This window comes from Eulemur rufifrons, chromosome 19 (genome assembly GCF_041146395.1).
Source record: "Eulemur rufifrons isolate Redbay chromosome 19, OSU_ERuf_1, whole genome shotgun sequence".
Taxonomy (NCBI): Eukaryota; Metazoa; Chordata; class Mammalia; order Primates; family Lemuridae; genus Eulemur; species Eulemur rufifrons.
In genome coordinates this window covers 21,274,056-21,292,449 of record NC_091001.1, presented here as the reverse complement: position 1 = coordinate 21,292,449, position 18,394 = coordinate 21,274,056, and the positions used below count along the sequence as shown (strand labels likewise).

The 18,394-nt window shown below is 36.7% G+C and overlaps 1 protein-coding gene across 4 annotated transcripts in view; it reads right to left on the bottom strand.

Annotated features, from left to right (window-relative positions):
• Positions 1-8,290: 8,290 nt before the first annotated feature.
• Positions 8,291-18,394, bottom strand: part of PPARGC1A (PPARG coactivator 1 alpha) — a 288,946-nt gene continuing 278,842 nt past the window's right edge. For 3 of the 4 annotated variants that reach the window (XM_069495084.1, XM_069495086.1, XM_069495087.1), the window contains exons 11-13: positions 15,138-15,259; positions 14,641-14,792; positions 8,291-8,800 (exon numbers count right to left, since the gene is read on the bottom strand). In XM_069495084.1, coding sequence (XP_069351185.1) covers positions 8,697-8,800; positions 14,641-14,792; positions 15,138-15,259 — 378 coding nt within the window. In that variant the 3' untranslated portion in view covers positions 8,291-8,696. The remainder of the gene's footprint in view (positions 8,801-14,640; positions 14,793-15,137; positions 15,260-18,394) is intronic. The other variant, XM_069495085.1, reaches the window with a different exon arrangement.

The following is an 18,394-nucleotide window of genomic DNA, read 5'->3' as shown; positions in this document are numbered from 1 at the left end:
TTCCAGAGACATTATATATATATAGCACAATAGTTGGGAAAAGTTTGGGGGTCCACTGGACTTTGCCCAAATCTGGGCATTTACGCAGTTTCCCTGAGACTCCATTTCATCATCTGTGTAATGGGAAGAGTTGTACACCTATCTCGTCCTTGGGTTAGGAGGGTTGATTAAGGAAATTCATGTAAACAGCTAAGCAACGTGACTAGAAGATAGTAAATCCACAATAAATGTTAGCTAATATCGCCATCATCATTGTCATTATCTTCACTGTTTTAATCATAGTCTGAATCTACTAGACTTTCACATGGAGCACAGCTTTTCATATCTGCTTGCTTACCACGACAGGAAGATTTAACTAATTTTAAAATAAGGATGTTAGCAGAAAAGAGTTGGATTGAGTCACATGGTTACCTGAGGTTGAATTGCTGGGAAACAGAATGACCAGGTGTGTTACTGAGCACTGATTCTAGGGAAAAAAGTCTCCAAGTTGATCAAGTTTCTAAACGGAGTTGATAAACTAAGTTTGTCAGAGAACAAAAGCAAGTAAATAATGCCTCTAAATCATTCCAGTGCCACGAAGTTACATGTCTCCATGGTTTCTAGCAGTTATAGCTTTTGAGGACATTCAAGTTTAACCTTCAAAATGCTAAAAGTCTGTGAAGGTTCCTTGCTGCAAATGGCTACTTTGAGATGGTAAAACTGAATCAATTGGAAGAAAAAAGGGAGGCCTTCCTCAACGTATCGCTGAACGTGAAGAGCCCCCTTTACCTGTTTGCATGGAAAGCCATTTTTTATCATTCCACAAAATTAAAGCTTCAAAGTCTTACCCAAAAATCTGGCTATGGAAATCGCCACGGGTCTCCCATCAATCTAGCAGCCAGGCAGTACCCTGCCTGGCAAAGACCAGGCTGGTAAAGGCAAGCTGCTTCTATATGACACAGACCCACCCCCACACACGGAATCGGTACGTGAGGTGCATTCTCCTCTTCGCAGTTCCACAGCTCTGGCTGCACAATTGCCTCTTTTGTGTATGTAATCTCAGGGAATGAGTCGGCACAAAAGACAAATAAGAAACCACGGGAAATCTTTGCCCAAACCTTGCTTTGTACCTGAAGTTCAAAAGTGTTTGGTTAACCTTCTATTTATTCCTACTCTTTCCTTCAGGTGACTTTTCTGGTCTTAGTCCTTGCCATGGCAGACAGTGGCTCAATGGGACCCTGGCACCATGTGACAAAGAAACTCTTATGATCTATGAATTATTTCATTCATCAGGTGCATGCACTGGCACTGCCTTTGTATGGCACCGCCCCTGCCATTGGAAATGGGAAAATGTCAACCCAACACACAGGTACTTCCCACCCTCTAGACACGCAAGCCAAATAATGGTGAACTCCAATTTTTGCTTTCTTTCCAATCGTTTTTCTATTGGGTAGTCTGAACTGCAATTCAGATTGTTGACCCTAGAAAAGGCAGCTTATTGAATCAATATCAGGATGCTTTGCCCAGGTATCCAGATAAGTGGCGGAGAATTAAGCCATGCATTACACTTGATCATTCAGTTACCTGACATGAAAGTAACACGGCCACATCACACATTGTGTGACCAGTTTACTAACTTACCCTTCTCTAGGAAGCAGAGTAATTAATCATCATTCTGTGAGAGTGTACACGTATTCCTACCAACAAATAGAGAAGTGCTTACAGAGGGCAATGCTTCTAAGCACTATCAAACATTAGTCATACATTTGATTAAAGGGTATAGCGATCAAGCTCAAAAACCTGCCTGATGGTTAAACTGGGAGCAAGCACAGCCTCATTTTCTTTTAAGAATTAAGTCGTTCAAGAGCACTGTGAAGCTATGATAGGAATAAGCAGGGGACCTGGTTGGAAGCGAAGTGAGAAAGGAACGATATGAATGAAGACAGGACTTGATTTTCAACAACACCAAAGTCAATCAAAGGAAAGTACCTGTGAATTTCCTTAAATGACTTGCTGGAGGGTATTGTTTGGTAACTATATTACTATAGCCACTTTTTTTCCCTCAATTAGTATTGTTAAAGAGAGACTTGACTATAGAGTTCCTAACAGCAGCAAAAAATAAATTCCCTCCAATTAAGTAGTCTAATAAGCTATTTAGGATTTTACCACTTAACATTCTTTCCTTCCCATTTAATTTTGGCTTTCACTTGGATGTCATCTTGTTGAAAATCCATCACAGAAAACTACGTGAAAAAAAAAGAGAACGTTGCTAAGTGCCCCTGATGTTCAAAAACGAGCATAAGCACAATATTTTTTCTAAATCACCCTGGGATTTTTTGTAATAATTCAGCTTCTTCCTACTAGAAATTAATATATGAAAATGTATGAAAATGGTCAATATGTAAATTCAAATATCACACTAGCTACTTGCCTTCAGTAAGTGCTATATGCATAAATTTGAAACAATACAATATTTTAAGGTTCTTGATTATAATAATGCCTTGGTGTGCATATGTGCATGGATAATTATGTTCATTTAATTTAATCATGAGAATATTACAGGATCATTTGGTTTTCTCCTCTAAAAGTTCTCTCACTTTTTAAAATTAATTAATTCCACTTTGCCCCTTCTACAAGTAAGCTGATGGCAAGTAATGGGTTTTGAGCTAAAAGAAATATGGGCACATTCCTGTGGAATTATGGACAGCAAAGGGTCATGAGAGGAGGTGGTAGCCTCTCGCCCTTAGCACACATCCTAGTCGTGGAACAATGTTAGGCTTTTCAGCAGAACCTGGTCCTCAACATACCCACATTTTATGGTTACTTCTTCCTAGGAGTTTCCCAATGCTGAGAATTTACCCCGGGGCAGTCACCTGATTACAACAGAAAAGACCTGGAAACCAGCCCCTGTGACCCCACATTCCACATGCTTGACTAGAGTGGAATTTCTGAGACTCTGCACAGTTACTGGAATCACATGGAATATATGGAGGGGAGCAGGGGGTTGAGGACATTTAACTTAACCATGCACTAGAAGAACAGATAATGCCACAGTAAGTAGAAAAAACAAATCAGTCATTTTGAATGCAAGGGATGAAGCATGACATGAAGGTTATTACATATTATCCTTCCCCCACCAAGGAAATCTTATTTTCCCTCTTTCCTTCTCACAGGAAAAAAACAAACAAACAAACAAAAAAAAAAACTATGTTCTTTTCCCCCAAACATGTTAACAGAGACCAGGGAAAAGAAATAGGCTGCATTGTGCCCATCAATAGAATCTATATACCATCTTTTCCCCCAGGGATTAATTCAGCTTTTGATTAAATCTTTCTGAGATTTAAATCATGATGTTACAAACCTCCAAGGATCTCCTCTATGAGTTGTGACCTTCTTTATTACTCTCTGCTGTTTGATAAAGTACAAAATTGATTTATAATGGTATATATTGTGTTTGAAAGCAAGGAATAACAACTAGAATGGCAAAATATAATATTAAGTATTGTAAACAGTAAGCTTGGTTCAAATATTCTATAATTAATACTGAGTTACAACTGTGTAGCTAGTAACACTAGTGTCAAGTGAGTATAATAACATTATTAGGGCTGTAAATTTTATACAAAGATTAGCTAAATAACCCTACAAAAAAGGGAAAACTGGCAATGTTGAAAAAGAATTTCAACTCAATACCACGTTGTATGTAGTTTAGACAGATTTAGTTTGGAGGACTTTTGAATTGAGACAAGCTCCTTTTAAATAAACTACTCAAATCAAGTGTTCATTTATTTTTGTCAGCTTAATTTTGGTTTCAATTATTATTTTGCCATTAGTATCATCAAGGAGGGATGATGCTTTCAGGACAACATGAAATGAGTCCATTATCTCTATCGGGATTTCCCAGTACCGAACTAGTGGCTGCTATTCCTGTTTCTTAAAATCCCTCCTTTTCTCTCTGCCCTCAAAGGGTAAAAATTTAACCCTAAAATGAAAACTTGCATTATTATAATGTCTCTGCTGGTTCCAGGCAGAAGATTAAAAATACCCTATGTAATTTAAGCATCAACAGAAGACAAGTCAGGATCTGAGACTTATCCACGGAAGGTCAGGAGTGCTTAATATCCACAATTTTAGGTGAATGCAATATCTGGGTGGGATAATGCTAAGTTTTTATTTTCTATTTTGATAGAATAATTGACAAATTTTACGTTAGTATAAAACAGAAATAGAACCATAGGGAGTAGTTCTTGTGTTATTTAGCAGATTTCAATGCACTATTTGATAGCTCTTATCACATTTCCAATATTTACAAATTATTTTTTCTCTAGGAGAAGGAAGGGGGGCTGGGATATATTTAGCCACTTTTCCCCAGTGCAGTTTATGTTGAGTTCTGCAATGCAAGTGGTTGGGAGTGGCAACAACCCATCTGAAATCTGGCATGGGTGGGGCCCGGATAATGCATTCTGTGTCATTAGGACCATCATCACCTACCAAGCACACTGGACATCCTGACAGCAAGATTCGTCAGCAGCTACCAGCTCATCTCATATTTAACCTAATGACTTACATATGATTGGGGACCGCATTCTGTTACAAATCTCCGAAAAATATTCAGTCCCTCCAGAGTAGAATTCCTTCCTATACTGAATATTTAGTGGGTTTCTCCCTAGGGGCAATAGCTTGTACTTAAAAACACACACTTTCCAGGGTTAAGTGCAAAAATAGAGCTGATCCATTTGATAAAACCCCATGTCACTTCTCACCTTCAAACGCTCATTATAGAAATCACCACATCTGCCTTTGCCATTTGAAAGAAGACAAGGTAAGACACAGAAGGTTCACGTTACCTTAGAACTGAACTGCATCCATGAATATGGAAAAGCAGGGAGAAAGGGAGAGATAGCCAGGGAGGAAGTAGAATAATAATAAGCGGGTAATGGGTGCTGATCTGAGGAACATGCCAGGAGTTTGGTTACGATAAATAAGAAAAGCAGAAGTAGATTTGAAACATTCGTTTCCCTTTATTAGCTCAGTGAGGCTGATGTGTACTGCACATTAAAAAAAATCACAGGAATTTTCATACAATGAATAAAACCACAACAATACATGAAGAATTGGCAGGTGGAAAAAAGGCCCGGCAAGGGCTCAACTAATTGCTCACTTTCTCTCTTCAGCATAGTTCAACCAACAGTATTACACTTTCACCTACAAATCTTAAAGTAGCTCCATCAAATCAGCAGTTCACATTATTGAAAATGTCTGTCACATAGGTACAAATTTAGAATCATCACATTATATTACATGGCTATTCTAGGTCATCTATAGATCAGGTCTTAGACTACAGTGATTGAAGTTCTCGTTACAGCCATCAAAAAAGGACACATAATCATTACCTACTGTAAGCTCACATCTAAAGGCATGAAAAGGTTTCCTTTTTTCAACTGACCCGAACATCATACCCCAATAGTGCAAATTCCCTCTCTGCTGCTTTGGATGTTGACAGCCCAACCATTGTTCTTGGAGTCATTTAGCAAAAATTGATTTTGTTGCACTGGAAGAGTTATTTGGCTACATCTCTTAAAAAAAAAAAAAAACCCATATTTCTAAAGCACCAGTTCAGTTACCAAAATTGTAGATGTGGTACTTACCACAGCATGAAGGCAATGGCCCACGGTCATCTAAAAATCCTACACATCTATGCTGAAATTTGCCTCCAGTGATGATGGGGTGTATGTGTTTATTTGAAATATTCTTTCCCAAAAAAACCAAAAATAAAAATAAAGAGGACACAGCTTACATTTTGATGGGCTACCCACAGTGTCTGCATAAGATACAAAAGCTCCACTAATTTTAGATGCAATTTGAAGTCCATTGAGGAAAATTATCTTCATGGTAACAATATTTGTCAGGCCAGAGGGGGGGATAAATTAATCCTCAACATGATATCTGTGGTACTGTCTTTTGATAAGTAAGAAAAGCAACCAAGTGTTCCACTCATGTCAACAATCCAGGGCAAAAAGGAGAATGTATTTAAAATTGGATCACAAAAATTTAAAGGCAAAATAGAGAACGCATCTGGTCCTTGAACACATAATAGGATTTACTAAATATCGATTTCTTAAAAATAATTTATTGCTCTTAATAGTCTTTTTATTATTATTCTACAACAGAAGATACTCAAAATTCAGAAAGAAAGACTGTAAACTTTAGTTTGGCGTTCACACAGAGTTAAAATACCTGCATTTAACCTACAGAACAACAAGAATTAGGCGGATTAAAGATGTGTTACTGTTGTAACGCAGAACCTGTGAACAAGTTCTTTTATTTCATAGTATTTTTATTGCTTTCTATCTACTTAGAAATAAGAAGCCAAAAAATCAAGCAAGCATCCGACAGGACAGACAGTGGATTCAGTCAGAACACAATATGCTGGTGATAAATGAATGCAGCTATCAAAATTAGCTGCATTGGCCTGGGGGTGAAATCCATCTTATAAGATCGTGTAGGGTGAGAGAAAGGAAAAGAACAATTAAGTAGTAAGTATATCATGTCTTCCAAAAAAGTCATGTCAGACAAACAGTAATCAAATCTCAATTTAGAAACTTGAATACACACTCCAGACTTTACTGAATTCCATTCCAGGGACTCCACACTCAGATGAAATCCTGATGCTCAAAATGGAGGTTTTTCTGAAGTTTTTATTGAATTTAGCAGAAGCAATGTCATCAAGAACAACATCATGGTCACGTCAGAGGCCATGCTAGTGCAAGTAGAAACACTGCTTCTGCAAAAGCTGAATTTCCCAAATGAAGCACTTACACTCCAACCTGACAATTGTCATGCATCCTAGGTAGAAAATTTCCACTGGCTTTATTATTTTCATCATCTCATAATTTATAATAAATAGGCTATCTGCAACTGATAAATATGTCTCTTTAGTAAACAAAGGAATGAAATATCAGTATTTATACAGGATGCATAACTGTAAAAAATACAGATAAATACCATCATCATACTCTGCCAAGGGAAAGAGATACTGGCTTCAAAGATAGTCTTCAGACACACATTAATTATTGTAAAAATCATACTGTAATTATTACCTCAGCATTTTGTATCAAATTAAAATCACAAAAATTAAAACAAAACAGCATTTTAAAAAGATTTTTGACCTCTAGTTTCAAAACTACTGTTGATAGAGAAAATAAAAACATTTCTTAATGGTTACCCATTGAGACTTTACATAAAATCATGATATCGTCTAGAAAAATTTTAGATGAGAAAATTTCATTCCCCTAACAAATCCAGTGTATAAAACTTCAAAGAAAAACAAGCGACAAGAAAATGTGGAAAAATATCGCAGAAGTGGTTAATACCTTTAGGGACTAGGATATTTCTTGACAAGATGCTTAGATCGAAGCTCACCTAAGAAGAGATGGATGTGCGTAAAGCATCATTTTGTAGTTGTTGCACTCAACAGACACACACACTGTCTTGTTTTTTTACAATCAAATATATATAAGCAGTAAGTTCAGCTTCTAAATATGTTAGTGTACAATAATTGTTTCACCTCATAATTACATTTGAATATTCTTGATTAAGAAAAATTTAGCAGTTTTGAAAAGAAGGCTGCATTTACAGTGCATAGCTGTAACAAAAAAAGAACGTTGTATAGTATATACATAAAATAAAAATACTCCATTTAACATCTGTAAATACTTAACTACATCAGAGAATGTAGCAATTACACTATATGAACACATCCCAGAGAGTTCTACCCAACTCTCATTAGTAATGTAACACCATGTCCGCTCTTCAGAAAGAACCGCTGAACAAGCTGCACGCTTGACCATTGACAAGGCTTTTGAAATTTGCAGTGGAAGATCAACATGTTGGACATTTACATGGGTGTCAGGATAAAGGACGAACTACAGAAACTTCAAAATGTTAGGAAAGTTTAGCATTCTGGTGCCCGCAGTATCCTCTCCCACCCAGATTCCATGGCAAAAGGAAAAAGAAAAAAGAAAAAAGAGAGAGAGAGAGAGGATATTAGTTCTATGGAACCTGTGGTTTCTTCGGGATTGTCATATAATCATTACGTTACGAGAGAAAGCTTGCATCAAGTTGATTTTGCACTTTCTTACAAAACAGAGTACGGAGGCTGATGCCCAGACATCAGCGGCTGTCGTTTTAGGGCGGTTTGTGGTTGGTTGGTTAGTTTTCTTTCCTTTTTAATTTTTTATATATATATTTTTTTCTTTTTGAATAGAATATGAACATTTTGAAGTTCTAGGTTTTAAGTGTGTCTTCATGGAACTGCTGCCATTTGAAGTGGTTTGCCCTTGCACTTTCTGGTCAGGTGCTTCCAGTCCCCACGTGCACACAGACTTCCCCTAAACCAGGCTTGCACACGCACATGCGCACAGACACACGCACACACGCACACACGCCATCACCAAGAGACTCCAGGGAAAGCAAAGCTGACACCCATGAATAAACATGTGCTTACTGGATCTCATTCTGTCTCTTGCCTCTTCAGCAGCTGTGTTCATGTAAACCATTGTTATTGTTGTTGTTGTATTGTTGTTGTTTTGTTTTGCTTTTGTACAGAGTGTAAAGTAAGGAGAAATTCCTAAGTATGACTTGCGATAGTCTGTTAGGGAAGGACGCGCTGTCCCGTGAGGTATTCACCATCCCTCTGTCATCCTCAGCCAGGGAACATGTTACCTGCGCAAGCTTCTCTGAGCTTCTTTCAGTAAACTATCAAAATCCAGAGAGTCATACTTGCTCTTGGTGGAAGCAGGGTCAAAGTCATCTGAGTTTGAATCTGAAAGAAACCCAAGGCAGTTTAGATGCACACCTTGCTGATGACCATTAACTCAATCATTCCAATTCAAGTTTATCTGACTCATAACAACTTATCCAATCAATATACTTAAAAAAAAAAAGAATGCCTAAATTTTATTGGATATATAAAGATTGTACAGGAAGAGGGTAGGAAGTAGTGAGATTTCAAAAACACTCACCTATTGACTCATTTTAGATTTTAACACTCCTGACAGGTAGGCAGAGCAGAGTTTATTTTATTTTTTTCTCTTTTTTTTAAATTTCAGAATATTATGGGAGTACAGAGCAGATTTTAATACCTGTTTTATAGATATCCACCCTCCCCTTGCTCCTGGAGTGTCAGATGGCTTGCCCACGGTTCCTCAATGACTCAGATGCACAGGTAAGAGAAAAAGCTGGAACTAATTTTCCTATTCAATGGGATTAATTTTATTGAGCATAAAATCCAGTTGAGTAGGAGAGAGAGAATCATCAGAACTTTTCCTAATCCCCAACCTGCTGCTTCCCTTTGAGGCAGGAGGGACATGTGATCCGGTCATCTATCTACTCCAGTACCTCCAGGGAACTTAGCAATAGTGGTGCAAACTCTCCCCAGATTGGAAGGTCAAGGGAAATGCTTCCCAAGAGTGTAAATTCAGAGAGAAAAAATATGTAGGTATAAATAAAGCCCTGCTCTTTCTAAGACCCTTCAACTAGGGCAGGTCAGGTTTTGTGCCAAGTTTCACATGCTACTTCAAATAGCCCTTAACAAAATAGATTATGTTTTAGTAATATTGAATGTAAAGTGCCATTCTGTTAAATATTTCTGATTTTTCTCCTTTGACCCCTAAGGAAAAGTCAGATATTTCTGCTGGTCTTGGAAGTGAGAAAGGGAGGCTTGCAAATATAATAAAAAGTCTCTTACAAATACATTCAATCTTTAAAAAAAATGTATTTGAAGGGAAAATAAAACTACTCTGGAAAATATAAACAATTCTGCTAAAATATAAGCATCCCCATGTCTTTACCGGAGTAAGTTACAAAACAGAAATTCTCGGTAATACTATTAATAACATGGAGTCATAATCACTGCCCTCACAAGTTGTTTTGTTGAAGAGACCGCAATGCCCCAAGCTCCAGCACCAGCCTGACTCCTCTCTTCCTCAAGCTTCACTCTACCTTCACATTCTTAGATTTACAGACAACGAAATTCCTTTACTTATTTTTTTTTCACTCATTCTTAGCATTCCTTGTCTCTACTGACTTTTTTTCAGCAAGTTTTTCTAGGTAAGAAGGACAAGAAAAATTACAGTCTTGCACAGACATAAAAAACAGGGACAAAATGGTCAATCTTTCCTCGATAACACCTTAAATAGTCAATTCTCAAATTACACTGGCTTCGACCCTTCTCTTCATAGCCTAATGAATGGTTTGCTTGTATTACTATGGCCTCATGAGCAGCTACTCTTCAAATCAAAATCTTTTTTGTAGAGACAAAAAAAGTATAGCTCATTGCTAGAGATTAGCCTGAAATCAGAATTCCACTTCCACTGGAGATCAGGATGGAAGATTCTGCCAGCGATGGAGTCTATGTGACAAAAGTCAGCATGGAACCATCGAGAATATACATATATACCTTTACTGGGATAAAATTATAAGAATATTTTATATTTCCTAACATTTTATTATTCTAAGCGAAGCCCAGAATTTCAGTGTTTCTGTATTTTGACTGGCAAATATTAAAAATAATGTGAAATAGCAGTTCTTAAGAATTTCTTCCCTGTGAAATATACTGTTTACATATATGCTTACTTATACAAACATGGTATGTCACCAAGTAGGCAACCAAAAAGTCTTTTTTGCTGCATTAGATAGAATGTGCTTACATGGAATTTCTGAGGCAATATTATCCACTCCACTCTCTCACTAATGAAAGGATATTGAAACACAGTAAGATATAATAAAATTCTTATAGGAATATATCAAAAAGCCACTCTATTTTTCAAATCAAATTGTCATAAATAATGATACTGCATTAATAGAAACAAATCACATCACATTTGTATTCCGAGCACCTTGAAAATTGTTGGCACAAAGTAGGTACTCAAATTAATATGTGTTGGATGGATGTATTAAACACCAGAATATTATTAAAACTGTGGTTAAAAATATTTGTATTGGGATCTGGGAATGATTAACTAATGAATGGCAAGGGTATATGTAAATTAAGCATATATTTAAGATGTATACCATATTAAAATACATTTTTTCAGTTAAAAATTAGTGGGAATGTGTCATTTATTTCATTTTTATATGTTTAAGTTCCTGATCAAAATTATTACATTCAAAATACTTAACCATCCTTCTGTTCTGATCCTATAGTCTTACCCTAATTTCTATCTTTCTTGTTTAATATTTTGTTGTTGAGGTCTTTTATAAAAATCCATTTGCTTATATGACAGTAAATAGAAAGACACAGACTATAGATTCACAGAAACCAGGACTTAAATCCTGGCTTTACCGTTAACCTTGATCAAGTCATTTTAAACTCTCAGTCTCATTTATAAAACTTGCTCACAAATGGTAGCTGGAATCATCATGTTTTTTCTAATAATATTGTAGAAACCATGAACTAGTTTCCATAGAGAAATAGGATATGTGAGATAACTTAATCTGGGAGAGCAAATAAAAACAGAAAACAAAATTGGTTAAATCTATCTATTAATAAAATGATAAGTCACTTCACACTGTCTTGATGAAATTAATCTGTGCCACATCATTTTTGCTTTACTCTTGACATACATGTAAACCCCAAGTCCCTCTAAGAGACCAGTGTATTCTCATGCTCACCGGATTTAGGGTCCATACATGCCCTGAAACATTTAATTTGAACTCTTCAGGGAACAAAGACAAGACACATGAGAACTTCGTTAGTTTCCAAAGCTGGCCCCTATTGTTGATTCTTCTATTTTATTTTATTTTTTTATTTTAAAATATTAAGGGGGTACACATATTTTTGTTACATGGATAGCTTTCATAATGCTTAAGTCAGGGCTATAAGCGTGCCCTTCACCTGAATAGTTGATTTTTCTATTTTAAAATGACTTCAAAATTTTATTAATAACTTCTTCTCATTACCATCATTTTAAATTATGATCATAGGCACTATTTAACGAGAACCTATGTTATGCCAGACATTGTGCCAATAACTTCACAAACATTTATTTAATTTTCAAAAAACATCATAAAGTATTTCACAAATGAAGAACCTAAACCTGAAGAAGGAGTTGAACTGTTTGCCCAAGGTCAATGGTAAGCCAGGTTTCAAACCCAGGTCTGCAGGATTCCAAAGCCAGGGCTCTTTTGACTACACCATGTCTACTCTCAGAAAAAAACTACTTCCTATGCCATTATAGAGCTTGAGGGAATTGGAAAAACCCATGCTACTACAATGCACATCAAATATGCTTTTCAGAAAATACAGAGTGAGCTTAGCAATGGCAAAGTTTCTATTGCTGCTAGCTAGGCAGGCAGACAACAAGAGGGGAAGCATTCTTCTTAGATATATTTCAGGGAGGCTCCGGTTCAATTTGGAAATACCATCTAATCCTCCCTCTACCAGTGATGAATCGTGATCTAAAGGCCCCTCTAGGTAGCTTATTTTAAACTCTAGATGTTTTGAGAGACTAGAAACACCCTGGCCTTCATCACCGAAGAAAATAAGTCAAATCAACTCAAGACTTCAATCTGTCTTGACTGTTTTTATCAGCCAACATTTGAACAAATGACTTGCCACGTTCTATATTTTCATCCCTAGGCCTCTGTCTTTCTACCAGTCAGCTGCCTCTACCCTGCTTCTCACTATCTACTTAGCGTGTGGAGTGAATTATAGCATATTCCCTCTGAACAATCCACACCACCTGTATCAATTACTCTAGGAAGACATCACTTCGTTGGAAGGAACGGAAAAAATCCCTGTATTTGGTATTCATTTTTTTCTTTATACCAAGCAAGAGCAAGTACAAACAGATATCTAATAATGCTGAGGAATAAATGTATATGTTAACCTTATGATTACTGTTATAAATGCATTTAAGATAATTATGTCATATACATAAGACATTTGCCACTTTCCTTAGTTCCTTCCTCAAATAACCTAAAGACTTACAACATACACATTAGGTAGGGAATGTCATGTTAAGGAACAAAATTAAAATTGGAAAGGATATTAAGATGTTTATTGTACCATTATTTATAACTTCAAAAAGTTAAAAATTGAATAAATGTTTAGCTATAATGGAATGACTAAATATAATGGTACTATTCACCCAACAAAATACTGTGCAACCATTAAAATATGTTGATAAATTGTTTTTAATCACGTGAATCACAGTAGGACATGAATTTATATGTTAATTGAAAAAAATAGAATTGGAAAGTTCTATATATATTAATACACACACACATATATATATCCTTAACTATAACAAATAAGACATTCTGAGATGAAATATTGAAAGGCAAATTATTCAGCTGGTAATAGTGGTTGTCTCTGGATGACAGGCTAATAGAAATTCTTCTTAATTTTTTTTTTATGTTTTCTAAATTTTACCCCTTGTGTCTGTACAGTTTTATAACCAAAAAAACCCCACATTTTTGGTATGCTTCAGTTTCCTTATCTGTGAAATGGGGATGATAATAATAATATCCACCTCCTAGGACAGTTCTGGTAACTGAATGAGAAAATGGTTATAAAGCTCCTGGCATAGTTCTTAGCATCTGCAAGCACTCAACAAATAATAGGGTTTTTTTTCTATTTTGTTTTAAAGAAAGTATAGTGTGATTTAGCATATGAAATTTTATTTTCTCCTCTCAAGTTGTGATTTATAGAGAATAATAATATTTCTGAGAGTTTGTGAAATAATAAGGAAAAATATCAAGACTTTTACATATTCTGTTCCATAAAACAATGATAGTGATGCTGTGGTTTGTACAAAAGGATTCAGGGTAGGCACAGAAAGCGAAAGATTACAAACACACACATACACACACACACACCATAAAAACATGTAGATAACCATGATATCCATACACATAAACACAACACATGCACACACAAAATATAATACAATATATATACAAAACGTGTTGACATACATACCATCCACACACATACATGTGCACACAATACACAATACCACAAACATACAATGCACACACAAATCATAAATACAAGTAGACACACAATATCCACACACAACACATGCACACACAAAATACAATATCACACACATACACAAAACATGCACACAGTGACACATGCAATATTTAACCACATGCACACACAAAACACATACATGCAATATACACAAATCATGAGCACATGTAGACACAATATCCACACACATACCACACACACACATACACACACAAAACATACACATAGACACATACAATATCCACACACATACAACACACATACTAATCATAAACGTGTATACATACACAATATCCACATATACACCTACGACACATGCATACACAAAATACAACACACACACACACACACACACACGCACACACACATAAATCATGTAGAATTGAAGAATTGCAGCACCTAGGCAGACAGCACAAAGAATTAATTTATGCTCTTTATTGCCAAAACCTGAGCCCCTTTCTTCTGAAACTGTCTCATACATTTAAAAAAAAAATCTGTATTCAAATAGTCCCCTCTAGTAAAATAAAGTGATGGTCCAACCCACATTGCCTATGGATTATGTTTGCTCCTATTTTGAGCTCTACATTATGGATTCCTCATTCCATGTACAATAAAATCCATACCTAGGTCTGCATAGTTAGACTTGAAAAATTGCTTGCGTCCACAAAAGTACAGCTCGAAATCAGTTTCGTTCGACCTGCGCAAAGTGTATCCATTTTCAAGAGCAGCAAAAGCATCACAGGTATAACGGTAGGTAATGAAACCATAGCTGTCTCTGCAACGGACAAAGAAGAGAAGTTCAAAGCTGGTTAAGGAGCATTAGCATATAGGACTGTAACCCTTTCTACTTTGGGAGACTTCGCTGGTGCCAACGTCTGAGCCACTGCATCCATTTATCAGTGTGATTGTCCTGTCAAGCAGCTAAATACTTATTTCTGGGACAGGAAATCTCAACTAGAAAGATTAATAAATAGGGATGAAAGAAAATAAATAAGGTTCTGAACTCAACATGTCATCTGTCAAAGCACTTACACTGGCAACTCCCATCCCAGTAATCTTTTGGCCATAATTTTTTACATACGTCAGCTTCTAAACAAGAAATAATCTTGAAGATTCTCACCCATCATCCCGTAGATTTACTGTGCACTCCTCAATTTCACCAAAAACTTCAAAACGGTCCCTCAGTTCTGTCCGTGTTGTGTCAGGTCTGATTTTACCAACATAAATCACTCGGCGTTCTTCCTGTGAGGGGGGAAGGAGGAAGAGACTTTTGCTAGCTCTAGAGATGGGAAGAAGTTGAATCTCTAGAACCGTTCATGAATGTAAAATCATGCAAAATGAGAACTCAGAGAGGATGCCAATTAGAGCAAAACAGACTACAACTGAAGGAAAGACGACATTTGAACCAAGTGCTACTTCCTGTTGCCTCAATAGCCATCTCTTCTTGCTTGCGTGCATTCTTTTCTGCACCTCTACTCTTTCGTCTTTCCTATCCAACTCTGTTCTTCTCTAAGATAAACTCTTATGTATTAGAAAAGAAATCTGGGCAAAGTAATCTCTTTTTTTAATCCCTGAATAGCTGAACAATATCTATTAAATATTTGAACACTTATGACTTGATTATTAATCTTCAAAATTGGTATGAAAATGACCTGGCTTGCAAAACTATTTAATTTCTTATTAACCCAGAATTCTAATAATGAGATGTACAAATTCTGACATCCTCAAAAGAGTGGTTCTTAAAACTGTAGTATAAATAAAAATTACTTAGGGTGCTGGTTAAAAATGCAAAGTATTTGAGTTTATCCAACCTGTACTAAAATAAAATTGGAAGATAAGGTTCAACAACTTTCATTTTTTAACAAGCACACCCCAGTGATTCTGATGCAGGTGGTCCAAAGACAATAATTTAAGAATACAATCTTAAAATGTAGGTCATTTTAAGCCATGAGTCTCCAAAGAATAAGAGCTAAATAAAAGAGGCTATAAATTTCACTTTGCCAATAAAGCTAGTCTTATTTTAGGAACAGAATAGAGGGGTGTGGCCTAATTTTCACAAGTGGAGTCAATAGCATCATAATCAGAAAGTCATGAGCACTTTATAATTTACAAAATATGGGAAGAATATTTTATAGCCTGAGGATAGATTCCTTTTTTAAAAACAGGAATGTTTTCTTAATGCAAGAAGCAATCTTGTATCTCTGTTCCAAGTAGACAAGGCCAAAGGTGATGATGTCTCTCAAAACTGAGGAAAGGTTTTTTAAGAACCTAAGAAGTTAATTTAAGAATGTGCTGACCAACTAGTATGGATGCCTACCAAGGACAGACAAGAATGAAATGAATTTAAGGTTGGAGAGATTTAAGTCAGATTGAAGCAAAGACTAGGAAACAGAGGAACAAGGTTCAAGTTTAGCTTGCCCAAGAGTTTTCTCTGGATGTACTAAAAGTCCTTGGTCTTGGATGATATCAAAAGCAAATTAGGCTGAAGGCAAAATGATGCCCTATGTTATTTACTGAACATCTTTCCTTATCATATGCCCAGTATTTAGCAAAGGATCCAGGAAAGAGTAGGCATTCAATAAGCACTTGTGAGATATAATCCAAAAATTCACAGACTCTCCATCTTCCTAGGTGATCTGATCACCTATGCCTACTCTTCTTTTACCACATGCAACACTCCTGTATCTATTTTTATCAGGAAAGTAAGTTCTTCTTAGCTTCAGACTCAAAAAATCTACTATCTACTTGACATCTCAGTTTGGCTGTACCTTAGGCACCTCAAACTATACTAACCTTACCCAAACCAAACCCTCCCATTTCGCCCTCTCCCTGGCTGGTCCTTTTCCCATGTTCTTGTATCAGTGAAGTGAACACTGTCTACCCAATTATTCAGGCTCTCAGGTTTTTGTCCTGCATAACTTGCTAGATAGTGTTCACTTCACTGATACAAGAACATTGGGGAAAAACCCAGCCTCCCCATTGGTCCTCTTCACATATCCAATTATTCATTAAATCCTGATGATTTTTACCTCCTAAAGCTCTCTTTGGTCTGTCTCCTTTATTCCATCTTTCCTAAGCCACCTTTCCAAGCTGCCAGCTTTTTCTGGACTAGTATAACTGTCTCTTAACTTGGATCCCCATGTCCACGTTTATCTTCCTCCAATCTATTCTTTCACTGAAGTCACAACAATCTTTGCTGAGAAAACAGGAACCCAATCATGTCAATTACCATCTAAAACATATCAATGGCTTCGTATAACTTTTAACAAAAGGCCAAAATCATTAAAAAGACCTAGAAGGCCCTGCATGGTCTGGAACTGTCTTCATCAAGGGCTTTATGTCCCACTTTCATTCCTTCCTTGGCTCTATTTTCCAGCGACACTGAGCTTCTATCAGTCCCCAGTATAGACTGTGCTCCTTTCTCCCCAAGGCCTTTGCACACACTGTTCCCCTGCTACCTGGAACATACTATTCACACTATACCCCTGCAAGTCTCTCTCTCTCTCTCTCTCACACACACACACCATACAATCTACAGTAAACTCAACAATCATTTTCTTTCTGAGACTTGAGATGAGATCAGACGTCCTATTAGCTGCTCTTATAGAAAACTCCATTTCTCCTTTGTAGGTCTATGCTTAATTGTAATTAAATAGTTAATAGTTTATTCACTGTTCAATGTCTGCCTCTCCAGCACAATGGAAGAGTCATGAAGGTAGAGACCCTATCTGTCCTACTCACTACTAAAGGTAACTGAAATATAACAGAGTCTTGAATATTTGTTGTAAAATCAATCCATTGCCAATGAATCCTTTTTAACACTTACCCTGTGCTTTTCTTTACATCAAATATGCCTAAATGTGGTTCTTATTCTCTGAGACTCTCCACGCAAAAGAGAATGAAAGTTGGCTTTGGTGCTTTATCAAAGGAAAAACCTTGCTCAGGTAGCTCAGCTGAGTGAATTAACAAAGGATTCCATGATTTGTTTTTACAGGCTTAAGTGTAAGAGGTATAGAGTAGCTATGTGTTTGCAGGACTCTCACTCATAAAAATCACCTATGAAAATCAGAGATGGGACTCTGCTGAAAAGTTGGTAAAACACAACTTCTCTGACAATAGCTATGGAGACTAAATAACTGACCAGATGAAGTACAGCAAACGGAGCTGGCTGCCTGATTGGCTTCCACGTGGATTATATGTCTCAGTTGCAGACTGTAACTGTGTTGTTCCAGGGCACCCAGCACAACCCGGCAGTCAGTAAGTGCAAACAGACTGAGAGGCACACGCTGGAGCAGTGTCGCACAGTTTAGCAAGGGAATCACAACATTGCATGCCATTCTATTTCCAAATCCAGCTCTAGCCAAACAGACAAATGTG